Source organism: Leucopleurus acutus, assembly GCF_964270905.1.
Source record: "Leucopleurus acutus genome assembly, chromosome: 16".
Classification (NCBI taxonomy): Eukaryota; Metazoa; Chordata; class Mammalia; order Artiodactyla; family Delphinidae; genus Leucopleurus; species Leucopleurus acutus.
In genome coordinates this window covers 1,792,857-1,816,781 of record NC_139158.1, presented here as the reverse complement: position 1 = coordinate 1,816,781, position 23,925 = coordinate 1,792,857, and the positions used below count along the sequence as shown (strand labels likewise).

Below are 23,925 nucleotides of genomic sequence, written 5' to 3'. Positions count from 1 at the left end.
CCCGCATGGAGCAACGAAGACCCAATGCAGCCAAAAATAAATTAATTAAATAAAATAAAATAGAGGTGGCAAACTTTCTGTAAAGGGCCAGAGGAGTCGATTCCCATTATTCACAGTGTTATGTTCTGTAAAGTGTCCACGAACACTGAATTGGGAAATGCTGAACCAGTGCTTCTAGGGGAAGCACGGAGTTCTGTTCCTGAGACCCTCTGGTCACAGCTTTCCCATCGCCTGACCGGCATACAACCCGCCTTCATGTGTGTTTCTGTTTAAAGGCACCTTATTTAGTGTCCGTTCTTAGCACTGAATTCTTGACCAACCGCGCCGTGACTCAGGCCTGAAAGAAGCTCTGACACGTGTGGTTCCTCCCTGAACTGTGTCACAGCCTCCTAGCAAGTAAGAACTATGCTGCAGGGGACTGCTGAGAGCGGTGAAACCAACAGAAAGCACAAAGAGGAGAAAAGACCTCGAAATCCACCCTGTGGATAGGGCGAGACCTGAGACCAGATGCGGACGGCGCTTGTCCCCCCAGCCGGGAGTGAGCCCGCCTGCAACTCAGACCCACAAACTGACCGCAGAGGCACCACAGGCATCGATTTGGGGGTTACAGATACGTTTTAGTGAGTAGGCGAATTTGCAAATATGGATTCTGTGAATAAAGGGGATTGACTGTATTTTAGACTTATTTTGCGGAATAAAAGGCAAGATCAAAACTATTATCTAAGGGGCTTCCCTGGTGGCGCAGTGGTTGAGAATCTGCTGGCTAACGCAGGGGACATGGGTTCGAGCCCTGGTCTGGGAGAATCCCACATGCCGCGGAGCGACTGGGCCCGTGAGCCACAACTACTGAGCCTGCGCGTCTGGCTCCGCAACAAGAGAGGCCGCAACAGTGAGAGGCCTGCACACCACGATGAAGAGTGGCCCCTGCTTGCCACAACCAGAGAAAGCCCTCGCACAGAAACGAAGACCCAAACAGCAAAAATTTAAAAAAAATTAAAAATTAATAAAACTCCTACCCCCAACATCTTTAAAAAAAAAAAAGAAAAAAAACTATTATCTAAGTACTTACGGAACAACAGAGAATAAATGTCCACAAGTTCCTTAGTGGTCCTGTTTAATGTCCACTGCTAATGACTGAACACAGTATTTCGTTACACAGGCTCGCTGATGAGAAGAGCGGATAGCAGTCTGCTTGTCTGGGCTTCAGAGTTAGTGTTCCCTGTTCAATCGCAAACGTTCACCAGCAGAAACCACGCTGAGCGCCCAGGCCGCCGAGCGCCCACCCCTCACTCAGGACGCGTCTTAAACCAGTTCAGGCACCAAACCTTAGCCGCTTGGTCTCGTTCCTCCTAGGCCTCCAGTGGAGAAGAACGTCGGCCTTAAAAGGCAGAAAAGAATGAGCAGCGCCCTCCTGAGCTTGTCCCGGAGCGTCCAGGAGCTCACGGAGGAGAACCAGAGCCTGAAGGAGGACCTGGACCGCGTGCTGAGCGACTCCCCCACTGTCTCCAAGATAAAGGGTACCTGCTCCCCAGAGCCGCCAAGGGGGGAGGCGGGGCTGGGGACGCCAGGAGGGGCCCCAGGATGCGGGCGGCTGCGGCCGCAGGGGAGTCGTGGCCCTCCTTCCCCCGCGCACCCGGGCAGCGCTGCTCCAAGGTGTGTTCCAAAGCGGCGGCAGCCTGCTGAGCGCCAGGCGCCGCTCTAGACACAGAGCTAGAGCAGCGAAGGCGCTCTTGCTAAGACGAGAAGCCGGCAGGTCAGATGCCGGCCAATGGTAAGAGCGCGGGTCAGGGGGCCGCAGGGCGGGGAGGAGGAGGGGGGCCGGGGGGGGCACCAGCAGGCGCAGAGCCCCCGAGTGTCCCAGCATGTCTGAGGCCGGGGGCCCAGCCTGCGTACGTGCTGGCCATGGACACAGAGGTGAGGGCGGGGGAGAACAGGGCCCTGCAGGCCACTTAGGGGACAGAGGGCTGGAGCAGGGGTGGGAGGGTCTGCCTCGCCTCTCGAGGACCCCCTGCTCCTGTGCTGAGTGGACGCCATGTAGGAAAGGGCCTCGCAGGGGCCGCTGGTGGCCTGGCCCAGGTGGCACGGCAGTGGTGAGAGGTGGCCGGGCTCCGGTGCACATGGGGAGTGGGTGTAGCCTGTGAGCACACGGGGTCCGGGCTACTGAAAGGACAGGCGGGGGTGGGGGACATGGAGCGAGCATGCCGGGGGGTGGGTAGGCGGCCGGTGGAGGGCGGTGCGTCGGTGAGTCGGGGGTCGGGCGGGGCCCTCGCCAGGAGGACCGGTCCTGGAGGCCGTCGGGGACCAGGTGACCCAGCGAGAGTCCGGTCACCCAGCGAGTGAGTGGGGGGAGGATGGACCAGCTGAGCCGCTTGAGGGGCCTCCAGGAGCGTGTGGGTGTCGGGGAACACACTGGTGGCCGGGGGGCTGGGGCCGAGGCCGGGGCCTGGGATGTGGCGGAGTGGACTTGCTGCTGAGCTGGAGAAGGGCCGTCTTGGCAGGCTGGTGAGGCCAGAGCCCGACGGGGTGGAATCGGGAGAGAAGGCCGCACTGAGCCCTCTCCCGACCGCTTGTGTCGGTAAAGCCGCGGTGAAAGGGAACAGACGTCGCCGTGGGGCCGCCCTCGGCACCTCAGGTCTGCCGGGCGTGGGGCCGCCGGCCGTGGGGGCCAGCCTCTGGAGGGGATGCCATCGGACCGTGCTCCAGACGGGAGGTCCGGGCTGAAGGGGCCCGTCGGGACGGCTGTACGAAGGGCGCCCATCACACCCCGCTGTCCCATCAGGCTCGGTGGAGTGGAGCAGGCCCCGGCTGCTTCGGCGGATCGCAGAGCTGGAAAAAGTGAGTGTGGCCCCGCCACGGCGCCTTCCCTGCTCAGGACCCGCCTGTGTGGGAGCAGCGGGTCTTAGAACACGGGGCAGACACAGCGCCGCTCCCGGGACTTACGCAGGGAGTCATGTAAATGGTGGCCGTCTGTCCGCAGACGGCACGCGGACACGCTGACAAGAGGAGACTTACGGGTCCGGACGAGACCTAAGGGCATGTCATGCCTGTCCCTCGTGTCACAGACGGCAAAGCATGGTCACACGACACACCGAATCGTTTCAGGCTCTCGTGGGCACCCGTCGCTGGGTGCGTAGGATCCCAGAGCCTTTCAGACACCCAGCCTGCCGTGCACCTGGGGGCTTTTTACTACCAGTCACTTCCCAGATTGTTTCTCACCACTCGTGTAGTGTTTGAATTCTCAGAAAACTGTGCATCCGCACTTTGCCAACCAGGAAAGTTAGGAAGTTACCGTTTCCTCATATCCCCCATGTGAATTTGCAAATGTCGTCAATCTGGTTCTGTTGAACTGGGTCAGAAGTGTCCCTCCCTTTTGAGTACTGGTACAGTGTCAAGTTAGAACTGTCCACTGTTTGGATGCAGAGGAAACCTAGAGGGGAGCAATAAAAAACAATCGTTTCACGTATTTACAAAGCAGAGAACTTAAGTGTCTATAAATTGTGGGTAGTTCAGGAATAAAGCTTGTTAGGAAGGAAGGGCAGCCAGGGGTGGTCCAGAAGCCGGTGGGGCAGCGCTCTTCCGCTCCGAGAGATGCTGACATCAGTGGGACTCTGAAGGCGCTCGGTATCTCCAGCTGGCAGAGCTGGGTCGTCCTTGACGTGTGAAAGCACAGAGGCTGAAAATTCCAGACGTCCTAGGGAAATAATAGGGTAAACAAGCACAAAGGAAAGCAGTTTACGATTTCACCTTCCGTGCTCTGCTGTCTGTTTATTACCGCACCTGCCCCATCCCGGCTGGGTCTGCGTGCTCCCTGCTCCAGAGGAAGAGAGTTCTGGGGGCGGGGATGCCCTTCCATCGCCCCCAGGACTCTGGTGGAGCAGAATTGTCCCCGGTCAGCGTCCCAGGCTTCTCAGAGCACACGCAGAGCTCTTCCCATTCCCTTGCTTGGGATGAGTTTCCCCTTGGTCGTTGTCTCTTTCCTAGGAAAGTAAAGTAAGAAATAACGTCTAACAGATGCCTGTGTTGCCTCCAGAAAATAAGTCTGATGGAAAGCCCCAAATCCCACGCTTCAGAGGTGGTCAGGTCTACCCCGCCGGCTCACTCGGTGTCCAGCTCCACGGTGCACCGGCAGCCGCGCCCCGACCGCCAGGAGGAGAGCGAGCGACTGCGGGGGGTTGTGAAGAGCCTGAAGGGCGAGCGGAATGCCCTGCACACCCGGCTGCAGGAGCGAGAGTACGTTGTCCCGCACGGCTGGCGCCCGGCCACCTCCGGGAGAGGTCCTGCTCCCGTGACTTGTGTAGTTGCTGGACTTGAGCTGTTCTGGGGATTTGGGGAAGGCTCAGCTCATGGCAGTCGTCACACAGATACGTTTCTACGATTCTAAAACTTGTGATGTTTTAGTTGTGAAATGAAGGCAGCTTTAGTGGGGAAAAGGAGACACTGATTGGCCGTATGACGTCACGAAAAGCACAGGGCGGAGGGTGCCACTTAAATCTCTTTACACGGAATTCCAGACGGCTTTCCAAATTCTTTACACGGAATTCCAGACAGCTTTCCAAATTCTTTACACGGAATTCCAGACAGCTTTCCAAATTCTTTACACGGAATTCCAGACGGCTTTCCAAATTCTTTACACGGAATTCCAAACGGCTTTCCAAATTCTTTACACGGAATTCCAGACGGCTTTCCAAATTCTTTTTCAGAGAAGCATTGACTGTGATTGATTCGTGTAAGATAACAGGCCATCCATCAGGTCTCTTGCAGAAGGGTTTAAAGATTCAGTGCTATGTTTCCAACACCTAATCTGTGCATCAAACAAGACAGTGCTGTGGCGCGTGGAGTAGTCAGTGTGACCATAAGAGTGTGGAAGGCGAAGCCTCAAGGTTCTGCTCATTTGCCCTTCGTTCTCTAGTGTCTCGCTCTGTAGCCCCCTTAAAACGCTCCTGTCTCCTCCACCCGTTGTTTACGTGTGGCTTCTCCAGTTGCAGTTCTGTCGCAAGCAGGCTAAACCCATGCACCTTCTGAGATGGTGTTTCTGAGACCTGGCTACTCAGAGTGTGGCCTAGGAAGCCAACGGCCGCAGCATCAGCTGGGGGCTGGTTAGAGATGCAGACCCTCGGGCCCTGCCCACCCGGGGCTGGTTACCTTGGCCTGGCCCAGATCTCCTGAACCTGACTCTGCATCTAATGAGACCCCCCTGGTGATTCACGTGCACGTCGAGGTCTGAGAAGGACCTGTCTCTGCTGCCTTCTGTTCACAGCAGAAGGCAAATCCCTTCCCACTCCACCTGTTTTTTCACCTCCAGTCGAAGCCTAATAGTGCATCCATGTGCTAGGTTCTTTATAAAAATTAGGCCAGTCATTTTGCACGGTAAATAGCATCTCTGATTATCTCTTAAGCCGTCGCATGGCACGATAATAACTTCCACTCGGTGAGCCCTTACCGTGTGACACTCCTGGTGACGTATGTCATTCACGTGAGGTCACCACCACGGTGAGCAGTGGAACGTTTTAAAGCCACGTTCTCAGCGAGGCGTCACCCGTGGGGCACAGGCAAGCTCGGGTGGAGGTGCCTGGGAACCCTCTTGTCTTCGAGGCCTCAGCTCAGGCTGCATCACCGTCTGGTCCATGGCGGGTCCCGGGAGCTCTCATCTCAGGAGCAGATTAGGCACCCAGCTGTGTGACCGCTGGGTTAATGCCTCTCCCCGCGGGACGGTGACGCCCGTGAGAGCGGGGCCTGCGCCTCGTCCGGTAGCCCTGCTCCGTCCGTTGCCCACGCGCACGGGAGGCGCTCAGTAAATAACCAGGCGCCCCCGGCGCTGCTCCCAGATCCCTGCAGTTACAGAGAAGGGCCTTTCTTCATCCTCATCCATGCATAAGGAAGGAGGTTGGACCCCTTACGTTTTCTGAAAGCTCTTCGTGCTCTGGTGACCCAGGTCACTGCGAGCCTTTGTTTTAGTGACGCTGAAATATCTCTGGTTCCTCGTTCAGTCTGGAGGTGAAGCAGCTACTGCAGACAAAGGCTGACTTGGAGAAGGAGCTGGAAAACATGAAGGAGGGTGAGAAGGAGGGAAGAGAAAGAGAGGAGGCTTTGAGGTGAGTGGACGAAGTCGGAAGACACGCAGCCCCAGGCCCTTCCTTGTTCCCCAGCCCCGCCCACCCCGGCGCATCCGCGCTCAGCCCGCATCGAGAGCGGCCCGTACAGCTCCAGCCCGATCACATCGCCCCTCTCCTGAGGTCCTCCCGTGGTTGGCTGTTTCCCTCAGAGTAAATATCCGACCTCTGGGGAAAGGCTGCTCACGGTTGGGCCAGTGTTTGCCGCTCTGGCATCACGGCCCCCGGCCCGCACCCTCCTCCAGCACGGCCGCTGCGGGCAGCCTCAGACGCGCCCTGATTCCACACCCCGGGTCCAGACGCCACCTCCCACGCTCCGTCCTTGACCTCTGTCCATCGTAGATAAAAAGTGGACGCATGGCAAATGTCCGTCAGCTGGTGAAGAGAGTAAAAACGGAAGTACGTCCGTACAAAGGGCTGAGGGCTGACACCTGCCACGACGTGAATGAGTCAGAAACCTGATGCTCCCTGAAGAGGCGGACAGAAAAGCCCGCATACCGTGCAATTCGCACATATCTGGAATGGGCCGATTAATAGAGAAGACAGCGGCTTAGGGGTTGCTGGGGGTGGGGGAGGGGAGAGTAGGGAGTGGCAGGTAAGGGGCTCCTGTCTGGGGTGACAGAACTATCCCGTGATTAGATAGTGAGGCTAGTTGCACAACGTCGTGACTACACTAAAAACCACTTAATCGCATATTTTAAAATAGTGAATTTGGGGTTATATGAATGTTATCTCAGTAAGAAATGCCCAAAAAAGTAGGTTAGAAATCTGCGCAGAAATATTTAGCACTCAGAATAATTAGTATGACACGGATTACCGAAATGAATACCAAATTGTATCTTCAGAATAAACGTGACTAGACTTTGCCAAAAGCCTAGAATTAAAGTCAATCAGAATGGGCGGGCGTACAGTGAAGAATTATTTTTACCTTGCCTCTGAGATCTGTAGCAAGTACACGAGTTGTCTTTCCTTCCACTCGCCTTGCTTGTTAAAAACCCCAAAGGATACCCGCGCATTGTCCACGCAGTCGGTATTCTTTCCGTTCCTCCCACGTGTCAGGAGTGGGGTCGGAGGGGTCGCCCTGGGCAGTGCCGGCTCCTGGGCAGTCAGGTGGTGGCGGGGCACCCACCTCGTTCCCGGGGGGCGTCCTTGCCAGCTCTGCAGGCCGCCACCCCTCCTGTCACGTACAGACATCTTACACGGCGTCATGGCAAGTAAGGTGTCACTTTCTTCCCTTCCCACTTTAGGGAGGAAATTCAAGCACTTACCAGGAAGTTTCAAGAACTGGAAGAAAGTAAGAAAGGAGGGGAGGAGGACCCCGAGGAAACGAGCCCGGAGGTAGGGTTGTCTGTGTTTTTACCTCCTGTCCGGCATGGCGGGACTCTGAGCTGATGCGTTATGGTTCTGACTGTCTCCGTGCCCGGAGTTTTGCCTGAATCCAACGTTGACAGTCCAGTTTCCTTCTACCATCACAATCGATTTCTATAAATTGCGTGTATTGAATCCTGGAGTTCTGCACTAATTATCAGTTAACTGACTTTTCAAACTAGTATTCGCGTCTTAGATAGTTAAGCCGGTGAGTGAAGATCTTCCCCAAACTTCAAACAAAAGTTTAAATATCCAACAAGGGTTGCCGTTAGAAGGCGAGAAGGAGTTTGGGAAGGCCCCAGGGAAGGCTCGAACTCTCAGTGAAGAACCGGGAGGTTCAATGTAAATTGCAGAGTCTGACACTGACACGGGGGCCGGCTGGGAAGGCGCTCGCCGGGGCCGGCACGGCCCCTGCCCCTGCCCCTAGGCCGGGGGTTGGGTGACTGGGGAGCCGCAGCTCCCTCCGCAGGGCCCGTGGGCAGGCAGGCAGGCGGTGAGTCTAGGCTGACCCTCCTCCCTGTCCCCTCGCTCCCTCCATTTCTATGGACACGACGGCAAGGGTCTCCCCTGGCTCCTCCCTGAGCACCTTCTTGAACCAGGGGAGCCCTCTGGCCCCCGTCGGCCCAGTGCCACCTATGCTAGAACTTCTAGTGGCGAGAGTGTGTCTCCTTGCTAATCCTTTTTTTTCCGATTAATGGATTCCCCAGATGGCAATTATCATCTCATATCTGTTAACACAAAAAACTAATAACTGAGGCATTGAAACCCTGTGGCTGCAGTTTGCCCCAAGGGGAGCCTGTCGTGTGAGTGTGTGACAGGGAAGACCAGCCTGGCCGGGGCGTCCAGCGTGGGTGCACGCTGAGATGGGCAGCCGTGCCGCCCTCTTCTGCGACGCTGGCTACAGATCTGAGTAACACGCCGAATCCACCAGGACGGCCAGGCTTTACCCGGCACATGTTTTAGCCGAGAAGTTCTGTTGCTTCAGAAAGCGACTTGCTGTTTCGGTAGCCAGTAGCCTGACGGGGACTGGCCTCTAGGAGAGGGAGGGCATACCAGGTGCGGGGTTGACTGATCTGCTGAGAGTGGAAAAGAAAAGTGTTTGGGTTTGTTTTTTTTAAAAATCTAGCCGGGCCTCCCTCTTGCAAGGTTTTCTTATTTAGCTGGAGTCCTGTTTCAAGGCCTCTCCTTTTAGCATCTGATGCTACATATCAACCCCAGCACAAAAGGGAAAGAGAAAAGCCCTAAAAGGGAATGTGGAGAAGCTGACGAGTGTGTCTCTCTCCAATTACAAGTTGAGACAAACCCCAGGCCACCGACTGATTCGGCAAAGGAAAGGTGGCTCTCCTGGCGCATGCTGGCTGGAGCCCCGGGGGTTGTGCGGTGCCCTTGACCCCGCATGTCCAGCTGGCCACACGTGGGGTGGACGTGTGGGTCCACCTCAGTCCCTTCCGTTGTTCAGGAAAGTAGGCTTTCTGTGTTACCCGTATGGGTGCATCTCCTTGGCTGCTTTTCCAGTGCTTTAGAGAGTGTTCTGGGTCCTGCAGAGGCACTGTCCTCCTGTGCAGGAGATTGGCCACCCTGCCCGATGGGCCCTTTTCGGGAGACCCCTACCTACCCAAACGCCCGCGCTGTCGGCCCCAGGTGGCTGCGGCGCCGGGCCGCTGACTGCCCGGCGTGTGGCGGGCAGAGCCGCGCCGTTTGTCTCCTCGAGGCTCCTTTCCCAGTGGGATGCTCACGGTGCTGACCGGCCCGTGGCTTGTCCGCCGCAGGCAGCCCTGACCCCTGGGGGGCACCCGACACACGTGGATTGGAGAGTTCTGCCTATTCCTGGAGCTTTCCCTTAGGGAGAAAAAATATTTTCCACGTCCACCGGAACTGGCGGTAATGGCTTTGTCTGTGCAATTCATCTGGTTCTGCGCTCCCACTGCAGGGGACACAGGTTCAATCCCTGGTCCGGGCAGTTCCACGTGCCACGGGGTCCGGCCAAACAAACAAACAAACAACCAAGCTAGGAATCTATTGCCTTTTATCTCAGAAGTCCCATTTTTGTAATCCAGCATTAGACGAAAAGGGAGCCGGTGAAAGGACCTCCCGGGAAGCAGGTAATGGGTGCACTGACGTGACCGAGCTCAGAAGGTGCGCTGTGGTTACCTGATGACGCCACAGGTCACGTTGCTTCCCCTCCTCGCGGGAGAGTGCTACCCCCAGAGTTTACAGGGTTAACGAAAACCGACTTTCACCCTAGTTACTAGCAAATGTGTTAGCTCTCCAGAGACTTCTTTTGTCGTCTGGCATGCTGAGTGGTGTGGACACTGATTTTTTTCCTCTAAATTAAAGTCTAGTCTGAGAAGCTCTGCCTGACACTGATTTTTTTCCTCTAAATTAAAGTCTAGTCTGAGAAGCTCTGCCTGCATCCTAATATCCTGCTTCCTGGCCTGATAGCCGGCTTCTCCGCCCCCATCCCCGACCCAGTCACCCTTCTCACCTTGGACTTCCTGCAGACCCGGGAAGCGCCCCGACCCCCCGGTCCCTCCCAGACGGACTCGGAGCTGGACACGAGCGAGGGGGGCTCCTCCCGGCCCCGCTCCGGCTGCTCCGAGGGGAGAAGAGACGCCGCCGCCCGGCTCCTGCAGCGCCGGTGGAAGGGGCACCAGCACTGGGTGAGAGTTCCCTCGCCCGCCGGCCCTCTGCCGCCCACATCCTCACTCGCCAGCCCTTCCTCCGTCCCTTTGCCGGGGCGGGCTCCGTGCCAGACGCCCTAGACACGTAGGAAAACGTAAGGAGGCAGAAGATAGCCTCCGGAGACCCGGGGTCTCGAGCGGCGAGGGCGAGAGGAAGGCCGCGCCTGGAGCCCGTGTGGGCGAGCTGGGGGGTGCCTGCCGCGGGCCGGGCAGTGGCTGGTCTGGAAGCCTCTGTCACCTCCCGACGGGTCCCAGAACGCAGGCTGTGGGTGCAGCGCCCCTGCAAGCACGGGACTGAGCTTAGGGGTCTCGCTGGCGGTTCGGGCCCCATGGCAGCCCTTCGCTGGGGCTCCCGGGATGGCCGTCTTGTCAGGAACGGGGAGAGTCTGTCTCGGGGCTGCTTCTCAGGGGACAGCGGTGTGGGTGACGGGACAGCAGGGCTGCGCGTGGGGTCTCAGACCCGGGGGTGGGCTGAGTAGGGCAGCAGGGGCCGCCGGCTGCGCACGGCAGACCGGGAGCCGCGATGTCCCGTGGTCTCTCTTGGGGGAGGAGTGGGGCTCCTCTCATCAGCTCCTGGGGGGGCTCGCGGAGATGGGGCTCGCGGAGACTGCAGTGGTTAAAGGACGGTGCTCTCTGATGACGAAATGCTCTACAAAAGCCCCCTCCCCCCGTTTGATAGAACGCACACGACCCTTGTTCCCCCAGCTGGACAAACAAACAGAAACTGGAGCTCTCCACCTGCCCGAATAGTGTAAGATCTTAGCTCCGGAAATCTGCCGGTGGAGGGTTTTTTTAATCATGGCTTCTTCCCAACTTTGATGACGAAAATTTACAAAACATAGAAAGTGGAAAGAACTCAGTATCTTCAGCGAGGTGCTAATTCTCGCCCCCCACCTTGGTTCAACAACCAAGTGCACGTTTAGCCACATTTCTTTTCTGCACGTACTGTTTTTTCCAGAACTGTTTGAAAGTAAGTTTTAGACGTTATGAGTCTTCAGTGCATATCTTCTAGGAATGAGGATGTACCACTTAACCATAGTACCGTGACAGCACCGGAGAAATTCCCCCGCCACCCCGTGATTTTGATGACTGGTCAGACTTGGGAGTCAGTGACCCAGACCCTGCACGGGGGTCCCCTTTGTAACATCACCAGCGGGCAGTGTCCAGCCGCTCTGTGGACCTCCAGAGAGGACACAGCATGTTATAGGACAGTTCTGGCTGGGGGAGGGGCTTCCTCACACGGAGCCTAAGACAATCCCGTCTCAGTGGTCCCTGCGAGTCACTTTGCCGTGCAGCCGGCCAGGAACTGCAGACGCCCCCGTGGCGGCCTGGGCTTCGGCTGTGATTCGCCTCCCGGTCACGGTCACGGCCGCTCGCGTCCTCCTTCGCTGTTGCAGGCGGGTCTGCATCAGCTCCATCAGCCTCTCCCGGAGCCCCTTGGGTATGGGTGGCGGGCAGGGGGCTGACTCTGCTGTTGCGTCGCTGTTGGCTGTGGTAGGGGGGGGGGGACCAAGGGAAGAATACGGTATCACGGAAAACTCATCCTCATGTTAATTCATAACTGATCTCCTTATTTCAGAAAAAACAGGCCGTTCTGGACGAGGTAAGCCAGTTTTATTTTACTAATTTCAAAATACGTATTTTTACTTTGGTTCAAGTGACTGTGCGGAGATCTCAAGAAGCGTCATTGAGTCCGTGTTTTCATGAACCCAGGCCAGGCCCCAGCACTGAGTTAAAATACTGAAGTGATGTTAACATCAAATAAATACTTGGATAATTTCACACTTTCATAATTCATTCAGTCATTCATCATTCTCTCAACACACTTTTATTGATCGTCAGTTCTGTGGGCCCTCAGGACACAGAGAGACGTTAAGACAGACAGGCCAGTCCAGGATGGAAGCGGGGTTAAGGGGCACGTCCACGGCGCTGTGGTGTTCCTGCTCACCAGGGCCGGGAACGTCCCTGCAGCGGGGGCGGGCCTTGAGAAGGAGAGGGACTCACTGAACTGGGGAGTGAGAGGAAGGGCATCCTGGGCAGGAGAATTTGGCAAACAAAGCCCTGGGTAAGGGAAAGGGTGTGGCTTGCCCGGGAAAAGGAGAGCAGGGGTGTGACAGAATGCGGGTCAGAGCAGAGGAGAACAGTAGGGTATGTGGTAGACAGTACGCATCTAAGCCGCCGGGACCCTCGCCCGGCCTCCCCACCGGCCCCAGCTTCTGCTCTGCCCTCCCACGGCCTATTCCCTTTGCAGCCACCTGGATGATGTTTTTAAATGTTAAACCACATCACTCCGTAATGACTCCTCTCACACTTGGAACAAAACCCAAAGCTGTTCCCTGAAGCCCTGCGTGCGCTGCTCCCCGGTCACCCCTCCGGCCCCGCTCAGTCTGGAGGCGTCTCTGGCATCCTTGAAAATATCCAGGCTGCTCCTGCCACAGGGCCTTTGCGCCTGCTGCACCCTCTGCCTAGACGGCTCCTCCTCCAGACACTCACATGTCCTGCTCCCGGCTTTACTCAGGTCTCTGCTGAAACACGGCCTTCCCTGGATGCCGCACCACCGGCACTCCCCAGCCCCGCGCCCTGCTTTAGTCTTCTTCATAGCTCCTGTCCCTACCCGATACTTCACCCTTTTTGCAACTGTTTGCCCCTCCCATTAGAATGTAAGTTTTGCGGACGCAGGGTCCATCCCGTGTTTCTGCTGCTAGGTCCCTGGTTCCTAGAGGGGTGCCTGGCGTGCGGTCGGCATTCAGTAAACGTTTGTGAGCGACTGAGGGGACGAGGGTCCCTGGAAGGACCGTAGAGCACATTTATGAAGCAGGCGGCGGCCTGTGTGCTGTCGATGGTGTTCCGCCCTTTCCCCTCCGGTGTCCCCTCCTCCCTCAGCCTCCAGGGTGATGACAGACCCGCCGTGTGGGCTGTCGTGTGGGCAGCATGGCGTGCAGGACGCCTGCTCCCCTTTCTGGCCTGCTCGGTCAGCACCCTCTCCCCTCCAGCGGGTGCGGTGGCTTTCCTGTGAACCGCGTGGTGGGAACCTTCTGGGTTTGTCTAAATACTCATTTGCTTTTAGTGCGTTATTTTGTCCTTAGTAACTGATGTTCTCTCGCCTCTTTGCTGTCTCCTAACCCCTGTTTGTGGCATTTCCTTCACTTTGCGTTCAAGGAAGACAAAGATGTGTTCTTTTGGTGACTGTGATCATGGAAGCATCTGAACCTCTAAACGCAGGTTCAACGGTGGGGCTCAGCGTGCTAGAGTGTCGTTCTCCTAAATGTTATGGAGCCGTAAGCCCGTGCTCAGGACTAGAGGCAGGACCCCTGAAATAAAAGTGCCGCCCCTAAACTCCGGAACGTTGATCTCAGAACTTACAGAGCATCCACGTGTATCTCTAAAGAAAATGATTTAAGATTGAGGTCGAAGGATACGTAATTCCTTTGTCATAGTCTGAGATCAGGCTCCGCCCTACTTGACTTTAGAAGTTGTACGTGGAAAGCGTATGGAGTGGAATAACTATTCCAACACGGAATAAACGATCTCAGCATGAAAACATAACTACGTGTAAAATACGGAATCACATTTGCAGCTAAATGTAATAGCGTTTAACAGGGCCTTTTCCTTCCCAGAGCAGTGGCATGTTTCTCGCTGTAGGAGGTTGTGGCGAATGAGGGAGAGAGGCTCCTTCAGGCACTGCCGAGATTCTGCGGCAGAAAGGGAGCCCTCTTCTCGGCCGTTGGAGCTTCTCCCTCTGGGACACCCCAACCCGTGTCTGCCGTCTTCCAGGGAAACTGACACCCGTCTCCGTCTCCCCCCACCCCCCACCCCGCTGCCCCCACTAGGCTGCCGTGCTGCAGGCGGCTTTCCGGGCGCATCCGGCACGGGCGAGGCCATTGCCTAGTGGAGTGTGCAGCCCGGACCCCCCTGCCATGCCAAGCCCTCCCACCCAGGTAACCCTCAGGGGCTGCACACGGGCCCAAGTCCTAACGTTCTCTCTCCATTTCTTCCCACGCTTTGTCGGCGGGACAAGCGTAGACGCCTTTGGGTCCTCGCGTCCTGCCTCGCCCGGGGCGTGTGCCTCGCCCTCCAACCCCTGGCACCCGTGCCCCCCCCAGGGTTGAGCTTCAGGAGCCGAATGGCGTTGAGGTGCTGGGACATCGAGTACCGTGTCCATCTTGGGGTCAAGACAGAGGCTTAAACTACAGCAAAGATAGGAGTCCCCCCCTGTGGACCCCAGACACCGAGTCTAAGAATCTCTAGAGCCCAAGTAACCTGCAGTCAGGAAACTGCTGATGAAATAGTTAGTAACGAGGCAGCACCCGAGTCGGAACCGCGCTCCTAACCTGGCGCCGAGGGTCCACGCGCAGGAGGTGGCGGGGGCTCATGCGGTTCTCTTCCCCACCGTCGCTGCCCCAGGACTCGCCCGAGCCCTGCGTCCCGAGCCCCGTCGCCCAGGCCGAGGGGGACCCGTGGCAAGAGGAGGCCATCACCATCATCCAGTCTGCCTTCCGGGCACACCTGACACGGGCCAGGCACGGGTAAGTCCACCTGGCAGGCCTACCTGTGTTCTGTATCGCGGGGCAGTGCCGGACACCTGCGGGGGCTGCCCAGCCGGAAAGGCACAGGGTGTGTCACCAGAGCATAAGCTACACCCACCCACTGGGTGAGGTGGGCCACAGGCTCCGGTCCTCGGAAAGAAGCCTTTCTAGGACCGTTTCCTCCTGCTGGGAGAAAACAGATGGGAGGGGTTAGCTAGCGTGGGGTTCGGGGAGCCCTCGGTTTGCAGACTGCCTGTCGGCCTGTGCCGATGCCCTGCCGCTTCCTGAAGGACGCCGTGGCGTGACCCGTGTTCAGGACGACGTGGGTGTCGTCAGAAGCCTTCCTGCAGCAACACATTCTTGTCAGTGGCGCCGTGCCTGCCGGATCCGCCGGGACTTGGTCAGGACTGTCCCGGCTGCAACGGCTCAGACCCTGTATGAGTCACCTCGGGCAAAGAGTGGGACTTACAGCGGGCCAGGGGCCGAGCTCGGGTTGGGGCCCGTCCCTGGTGCAGCCAGCCACGGCCGGGGGTGCAGGGGACACGCCCGAGGCCCCTCACAGCCCGCCTGTCTCAGGACCTGGGCCCGTCGGCCTCGCATGATGTCTCAGGACCTGGGCCCGTCGGCCTCGCACAATGTCTCAGGACCTGGGCCCGTCGGCCTCGCATGACGCTGGCCTTCCCTAAAGTCAGAATCAGCTAGTCTCTCTCTCTCTCCCAGTGCTGCTGGTCCACGAGCTGCCCCTGCAGCGTTTCCCGACAGACCTGCTTGGGCCCCACACAGTGCACCCTCCTCTCCGCCCTTCCCTGCAGCCTCTCCTGGTAATTGCATTTCATTTTGGATTTCACGCAAGGGGCAGCTGGCCTTCTGAGGTTTCAACCAAAAGAGCTACCACCGTCCCGGAAGCTGGGACGTGTAAAGTCGTGTCAGGGGGCTCGTCCCATGGCCACCTGCGAGCTGGGTACCGCCTCGGCCACACCTTCCTGTCACAGCTCCGTCCCCTGTCCCTTGGGTCGTAGGGGAAAGAGCCGGCCCCAAGCGACTTCGCGGAGCCCGACAGGCTGGCCGGTTCCGGGGTCGGTGACCGCAACCCACGCCGCCGGAGCTTCGTGGTTTTGATTTTTATTCTCAGCTCTAACTAGAGCAACGCGGTGTCCCTCCTTTGGGCCAATGTTTTTCCTGTTTGTTGGTTTTAAGTAAAACTTTGCTTGTATTTCCTCTTCTGCTTCATTAAGATCCAGTAACAGTCAGTGGAGAAATCCCTGGACTGGCAGGGGCGCACAGCCCATGGTGAGGCCCGGTCCCGGCTCTGCCCCACTCCAGACTCGGGGTCCTCCCCGGGCCTCACTCCTCCTGTGCGAGAGCCCGAGGGCTGGGCAGGGCCCCTTGCGAGTCGCTTTCAGTCCCCAAATGTATGATTCTGCCTGTACTTCAGGTCCTCCTCCCTCAGACTGTAACCGGGACACTTGCTCGGACCATCTCTGTGCGCCAGAGGGGGCACAGAGGTGGCGGCGTGAGGTCGGGGACTGTCACTAGACAGCGCGTACTCTTGAGTCTCGTTTGCGAGCGTGGCGCGCGGGCTGAGTTCTGAGGTCGCAGAGGCGCAGTCGGAGAAGGGCAGGTGCAGGAAGGGCGTGGTGCTTCGTAACGAGGGAGAACTGTAAAAGGAGCAGTTTATCTGAACAGAAGTGTGCGCCTAGGAAGATGGGTGGGTGCGACGAGCCTGTGAGGATGGGAGCCTCCCACGTGCCTGTCGTTTCAGGGCAGGAAGACAGCGAGGGGAGCAGCGGGGAGACCGCGGAGGCTCCGGCTCCCGGGGACGGAGCGCCGAGGCCATGGGGGCCAGGGACACCGGCAGCCCCGCCGCCCTTCTCTGGTGAGTGTCGGGTCGCGGGGGCCCTTCCGGGGCTTGCCTGACCTGGAAACCGCCACGTGTGAAAAATCGTACTCTGTCCTCTTCGGTAATCTTGTCTGGCTTTGTCAGAGCGAACTTTGAACTTTGAGGTTCTGTCCAAAACCTCCGTCTGTAAAGCTCTCCAAAGGCTGCATATTATTCTCCCAAAACCAGTTTCAGGCGGATTTCACCAGACCCTACGTTTGGCGACCTTTAGATTCCTCGATCAGGGCTAAAGGGCCTGTGTATGCCGCCCTTTTCTCCTCTTGTTAAATGCGTGTCCTTTCAAAGCGGCAGCTCATCCTCCTGCCTGAAAAGTGCCACTGCTGGCCTCGTTCGGGCCCTTGTTTACACGAGGAAACGGTCTCTGTGAAAACTGCACATGGACCCCTTGTTTGATCTGATTGTGAAAGTGTTTTTAAAGGGAAAGAAAAACTGAAGCTAACCTTGAAAACTGCTGTTTTTAATTTCATAAGTTTTTCCACTCTCATAGTCTTCTTGACAGTTACAGAAAAAAAGCTGACACAGTTACAGTAACCGCAGCACGCGGGGTGGTGATTTCCTTCCTTCTTTTATCTCAAGTCAGGGATTGGTTCCTTTTTTATTGGCACTTTACTCTGTGAAGCAGTCAGAGCAGAGGCCGTCTTCTGGGGCTGGGAGTACGGGCCCCAGGCCCCAGGGGAAACTGCCCCTTCCTCACATCCCATCCAGGTGGCCACTGAGGGCGCAGGGGGTCTGCAGGGTGGTCGGCAGGCGCATCCCAACCTAGGGTCGATTACGATGAATAGGTTTAGATGTGCGTGAAGAAAGGAGCGAGAGCTCGCGGGTGGTCCCTGGGTGTTGGCCTGGCGTAGCCCGCCCCCTCCTCCTGCGGGGGGCGTGTCCTCCCAAGGAAGCCGGGGGCCACCGGCTGCATCTGCCCACGAGTCACAGCCGGCCTCCCGGGCCGCAGACTCCCGGACGCACGCTACAGTGAGGGCGACGTGCAGAGAATCCCCGCCGCCGACTTGAGCCTCCCCCGTGCCGCCAGCCTTCACCTTTCGCGGCTGTTTTGCTTTGGGGAAACTGGCCGATGCTTGGGAGCTGAGCGCAGAGGGTGCGAGTAGGCTCTAACGAGGGTGGCCGCGTGGCGTGGCGTGGCGTCCGTCAGGCCTGCCCCGGCGGCGCTGAGCGCGGCTGTGACCGCCGTCCCTTCTCTGTTGCAGCGGAGCCCTCTCCCTCGGGGCCGCAGCGCGCCACGACTCCGCCCGCGGAGGACGTGAACTCCGATGACTCCGACGAGATCGTCTTAGCTCCGCCTGTGCCCACGAAGAAAATCGTCTCCCCGCCCTAGGCCCCTACGGTCGCCCGGCACGTGGCGATGCCCTGTCCGGGCAAGGTTAGGTTCAGAGGACAGAAGCACTCAGACCGGAAAGGAACTTATCTTGTGGGGAGGAGAACAGTACCTACTTGACACCTCACCTCCGTCCCCGGTTTTTCTCTTTCGTTTTGCCCGTTTGTTTGTTTGTTGAGGGAACCCCGAATGCCTCTCTTTATTTTATCTCTGGGAAGGGGTCGCCTACGTTCTGCAGCCCCGGCTGCAGGCCCGCGTCCCCCCTACCCCCGGTGGTCTTCATGCTGGACAGACACACCTTCCCCGGGCTGCGGGGCAGCAGGGGGCCCGGCCGAGACACGTCCTCTCGGGGCACCTCCGGCCACCTGCGGCCGTGCAGGCGAGGGCTGCTTCATCGGCGCTGACGCCACTCGGCCACCAGCTCCAGGACAGGCAGCGCGCCTCGGGAGAGCTGATGCGAGAACTCTCGCTCTCAGCCCGAACGGAGGGCCCTGCGCACCAGGGAGAGCTTAGTCCCGGGCCACCCCTCCGCCTCCGCGTCGCCAGCGGGACCCCCGGCGCCCCGACAGCGCGGCAGCCCTTCCCGTGTTGCACCTCAGGGGCTCCGGCTCAGACTTGTCCTTCTTTCAGAAACTCCTGGGCCCTCCTCACAGCGGTCAGAGGCTCCCGGCTCCAGCACGGGCGAGGTGTGTGGCCAGGAGGATCTGTGTTGCCCTGTCCCGTGAGAGAGGCGGAGGGATCTCCCAGCCCCGGCCACCCGGAGTCAGGCGGGGGACCCGCCAGCCCCTTTCACCGCTTAGGTGCCGGTCATACGGGGGATTGAAAAAAGTTCAGCCAGGGGGCCAGGCTTGTGTCATGTTTTCTTTACTCGGCCTGTGAGTTTCCAAGTCCGTTTTTTCTTCTGTTTCCCCCGCTGGACTGATGGCTAACTCGGGTGAACTCACTGCTGACCTTTGCCTTGTTTCATCCACTGGGTCCGTTCCTCCTCTGGGTGCCGGCTCAGCTAAAGGCCTGGAGGAGCCAGTCCACCAGTCAGGCACCCAGAGGGTGATGAAGGCGATGCCCGCGGCCTGCAGGTCCCCAGGGGGTCATTCTCCCCCCCCCACCCCATTCAAAAACGGGCATTTCTGCATCACTCCTTGCTTTCAGGAGCCCAGGGCTCTGGGGACCTATGACGGATGGGCCACTGTCAGGACGTCCTCGCCTGGTCCTGGAGGAAAAGGCCGTGTGTGCAGCGGGCTGGCCGTCGGCAGAGCTGGGATGGGCAAGGTCAGCCCCGGGACCTGAGTTTTCCAAGAAAATGCTCCTGAGAATTGCAGATACGTACATTCATCTGCCTGTGCTCTTTGGGCCCAGCAGTGTTGATCTAGTAAAAGTAAGCAGCCTTGAAGACACCTCAGTAAATGACTTAACTCAAGGCTGTGACCCTCTGACGCCGTGTGGATCTGTTCCCTGGAGAATGCCAGGTGCCCAGCGTGCTTGCGGGGCCCACGGCTTGGGGCTGGGGTTCTAGGGCTGCCGGAGCAGCACAGTGCGGGGCGGGACAGGGACCTGGGGCCTACAGGGCCTGCCTTCTGTTTGCCTGCCTCTGTGCCGCCCCACTGGACGGGCCCGGCCGCCCTGCAGACAGACCAGAACGCTCGTCCCAGCAAAAAGACCGATGGCATTAGGAAAAGGACGGCCGCCTAGCTCAGAGCAACCAGCGTGAGAGCTGCAGAGCTTTGCTTCGTTTTTAAGTAATAAATACCCTCTGCGGAAAGCCCCGTTCACCTTCAAGAGCTGAATAGAATTTAAATTCCACGAGAAGCCGTCTAAGCCAATTCAAACCCCCGCTGTGGTTTTGGAAGCAACGTTTGCTCTCGTGTGGCTCAGAAATTCTGAGGACTGGAGAGTGGACACTCAGACCTGCCCGGGGCCGGCCGGCAGCTGCTCCAGGTGAGGACCTCCCCGAGCTCCCAAGGGCCTGTTAGCAGCTGATCACGCCGGGTAAGCATCCTTTGAAGCGAGAGAACCCACATCTGGGAGTTGAAATGTGAAGCCACCAGGTGGCTGCAGGAGGCAGTGGTGGACTCGCTGGTCTTTGACCTCTGTATTTAGGAACACTCTGACCTACGCGTAATTTGTACGCAAGTCTCTCGGAAGGCATAAGCTTTTCCCTCTGTGCTACTCATCGTTGGCCTTTGTAAATAAAAGCTGTTTTCCAGGATCTCTGCCTTGACTGCCCTATAAACCCGTGACCTTTCATGACCTCTGGGTGTGCCACTGCCGTGGCTCATGCTGCACAAACCCTGTGCTTCTGGGCTCCTGGCTTTTGCATTGCTCACAGCACAGCCCTGGGAGCGCAGAGCCGGCCGGAGGGAAGGGTCCCACAGCCAGCTCCCCGCCGTGCGGGACCTCGCGCATCTGTCTTTGAATTTCTCTTCCTTGTTCATCAGTGAGGACTTGAGCATCAAGAAGTGAAAATGAGGGAGTATTTCCCCCAATCCTAGTTTTTGTTTTAGGAGCAGGGAAGGAATCATTTGCTGGGGACTCAGACGGACGTGAATGAGCCCAAAATAGTGGACATCTGGAGAAATAATGGTTTTCCACTATTTTGTTGGAAAATCGCAGCACGAGGTGCACCTGTGGCTTTGTTCACAGGCGGATGCTTGCTGGGCCCTCGAGTATGTCTGACGCCCCTACGGGGACTGGTCTGTTGGCTCCAGCACCGGCCCGAGCGGATCACCGTGTGTCTTGTCACGGGCAAATGGGTCACTTGGAAGACTTGGCACTTTCAGAGGTGCTGGTTGGCCCTTGAAGAGGTTGTGACAGAGGAGAGCAGGGTTCATCAATCCCTTAGCCCGGCCACACGCCTGCTGCCACCTACTCTCCCGTGAGGCTGGGGCCTGGCAGCAGAGAGGCAGCCTCAAGGGGGGAGGGGTGGGGGGTCTCAGCTGGAGCTGGTGAGAGGAGAATGGAGGACTGTCCCCCCTCGGGCCTTCACCCAGCAGGAGGAGAGCCGGCAGGAAGGTGTAAACGTGTGGACACGTACTTGTGCACAAACACATGGGATCCCTCTCCCCACTCGTGCCACTGGCCTTCCTTGCTGTTGGCAGCTCTCTTCACTTCAGAGGTGGAGCCCAGCTTGGTCTGCACGTGAGCCTCCTTAAAGGCTGGTAGCCGAGAGTGACCCCCAGGCCTCCACCAAGATGATTCTAAACGTGAGGTTCCTCAAAATCGCAGGCTAAGGGGGGAAGATGTCAGAATGCAAATCCCTGGTTTCTCTTAGCTGCTGTTGGGTTCAGAGCATGAATATTGGGAGGAGGAACGGGTCCGTGTTTCTTTGCTTGGACGCCAACCAATGGCTTTTGGCCAGCGCCTTCCGTTATCCTGGGAGCCCTGCCGGGCAGCGACAACCCAGAAGGTGGCCCCGTTAGGCAGTGCCTGCCTGGGGAATCTGGGGGACGTTTCCATGGTGCTGTGTCCTTTCTGAACAGGGAGAGGGGGTGCCCCTGAGCTATTCATTAATGAAGCCCAGAACAGGCTGGGATTCAAAGCAGAGGGCCCCATGTGTGCCAAAGCTCCCCGGGGCGGCCATTCAGGCAGCCCCTCAGCCCTCCCCTCCGGCCCGGCTTTGAGGGAGTGAAAGCCGGGAAGCCTGGGGGTAGGTGGGCCATGGGCGCAGCTCACGGAAGCGGCGGAAAGCCGCTGTCCCTGCTAGTAGCAGCCTCATCCACTGTCAGCCGGTCTCACAGGGCCCCCCCGCACCCCACCCCGCTCAGCTCTGTGACGGCCGCTCTCTCTGCAGCTGGGGACGCAGTGGCCCCTTCCCCACACCCTCCCCATCGACATGGTTTTTCTCCCGGCCTGTACCAGCCCTTCCCCTACAGTCTCTTAGACGTGGGCGTCCCCGAGGCTCTGACCCCAACCAGACCCCACCCAGACCCGAAATGTCGACGTGAACGTCGGCCCACGTGTGCCTCAGGTGCCTGAAACTCAGCCTAGCCCGGCTCTGAGTTACCTTTGCCCCCTAACCTGCCCCTGGCCAGCGGTCCCGCCCCAGGGGATCACAGCCTCTCAGGTGTCGGAGCCGGAACCTCGAGGGCAGGATGCTCAGTGAAATAAGCCAGACACAGAAGGGCAGATACTGTGTGATTCCACTCCTAGGAGGTCCCTGGAGGGGCCAGGTCCATAGAGACAGAAAGCAGAGGGTGGGTGCGCGGGGCTGGGGGAGGGGGAGGGGAGTGAGTGTGTAGTGGGGGCAGAGCCTCGGTTGGGAAGATGGGAAAGTTCTGCGGATGATGGTGGTGATAGTTGCACAACAATGTGAATGTGCCTAACACCCCTGAACCGGACACTTTAAAACGGTTCAAATGAGAATTTTTCGTTATATGTATTTTACCCCAATTAAAACAAGTGTTTTAAACGACACAATTCTCCCCTCCCAAGCAGGCTCACCCGCAGGCCTCCTCACCCACCCCGACATCGTGTGCGCAGGCCGGACACCTGGGTGGGGAGTGTCATCCGTGACCCCCTCGCCACCACCTCCAATCCTTCAACAAAAAATCCTGTTGACGACCTCCCAAGTACGGCTCACGTCTGTCCACTCCTCTCCATGTCCATCCCTGCCCACCACAGCCCAAACCACCACCTCAGCCTCCCCTGAATAGCCACGCCCCCACGGCCAGTCGGCGCAGACTCACTCTGGCCAGGCCCCATCTGCTGTCCACTGCTGCCTGGGGTTAGGGGGCAGGAAGGTGGTGGATGTGCCGGGGACGGTGCCTTGCCCTACGAGAGCCAGCAGCCCTTGCCCCCTGGAGATGCCCAGCCCAGATGTGGCTGGTGCATCACGAATCCCCCCAGGGCCTCCTGCGGCCCCTGGCGTAATGGCTCGCGGCAGGGATTCACTCAGCAGAGTTCTGCTTCTCTGTGTGAAGCCAAGGTTATTTGATTGCTGTGTGACTCCCCTATCAGACTCTCCAAGGTAAACTCCACACTGAGTTTGTGATGCTCATTGCTGCTCTCAAGGCCTAACACAGTGTGTGGCACACAGTAGGTGCTCGATAACTGTGCAGAATGGATAAATGAGGGGCCCAGCAGCTCGCGGGTGAGGTGCTTACCTCCCTCCATCGGTGCTCTTCCGTTGTATCCTCTGTCCCCCACGGGACCAAGAGATTCGTGAAGACAGTGATCATGGGATCCACCGGTATACTCGCACAGCAAACACAGTACCCAGCACACAAAAAAGTGCTTAATGCATGTTGAGTGAAGGATTCTACCGACTTCCCAAGATAGGATCTCAGAGGGAGCCTTGACTCTCCCTTCTCATTCCCCTGCCCCCCCATCAAATTAGCAGCCAAGCTCTGTGCATTCTGTCTCAGTGGATTCTTCAGAATCCGAGCCATCCTTCCATTTGTTAGACTTAGGTCGGGCTGGAGTATAACACCCCAAATAACAGTAACCCAAACACGTTAGAAGTTTCCAAAGCCCCAAGGAAAGCAGTACCGGTAAAATATCACAGCTGCGTGATTTTCAAAGACCTGTGCTCTTGTTGTTGCTCCCCTCTCCTGAACACAAGGCCTCACGGTCCAAAGTGGCTGCTTGAGCTCCAGCCACAACACATGCATTCCAGCAAGCAGGAAGGAAGGAAGAAAGGGGCATCCCCTCACTTGAGGACATCACTCATATCCTATTGGTCAGAACATAGTTGCACATCCAGCTACAAGGGAGCCTGGAAATGTTGTCTTTTATTCTAGATGGCAATATGCTCAATAAAAGTGAGAGGGCCTGTTACTAGGGAAGAAGAGAAGGATAGATCCAGTGGGATGGCCAGCACTCTCCTCCCTGTTCCTCGTCTCCCTCAGCGTCAGGCCCTTGGGTCCTCCTCCCCACCTCCATAAACACACACCTTCTCCCCTTGCTCAACAGATTCACTTAGATTCCACGGGGCATCCTGCATTCCCTCCATTACCCAGCTCGGCCCCCATCCCCCGGCCTTTTAAGAAACACGAGGCCCTTCCCCACCTCCAGCTGG

General features: G+C 57.9%; 1 protein-coding gene across 1 annotated transcript in view; it reads left to right on the top strand.

The window, feature by feature from the left end:
- Positions 1–20,110, top strand: part of IQCE (IQ motif containing E) — a gene marked incomplete at its 5' end in the record, with an annotated part of 39,413 nt that extends 19,303 nt beyond the window's left edge. The window contains 12 exon segments of the mRNA XM_082857489.1: positions 1,354–1,517; positions 2,780–2,835; positions 4,031–4,230; positions 5,988–6,092; positions 7,358–7,448; positions 9,980–10,138; positions 11,739–11,762; positions 13,990–14,097; positions 14,564–14,685; positions 15,406–15,506; positions 16,448–16,561; positions 17,785–20,110. Coding sequence (XP_082713615.1) covers positions 1,354–1,517; positions 2,780–2,835; positions 4,031–4,230; positions 5,988–6,092; positions 7,358–7,448; positions 9,980–10,138; positions 11,739–11,762; positions 13,990–14,097; positions 14,564–14,685; positions 15,406–15,506; positions 16,448–16,561; positions 17,785–17,912 — 1,372 coding nt within the window. The 3' untranslated portion in view covers positions 17,913–20,110.
- Positions 20,111–23,925: the final 3,815 nt, after the last annotated feature.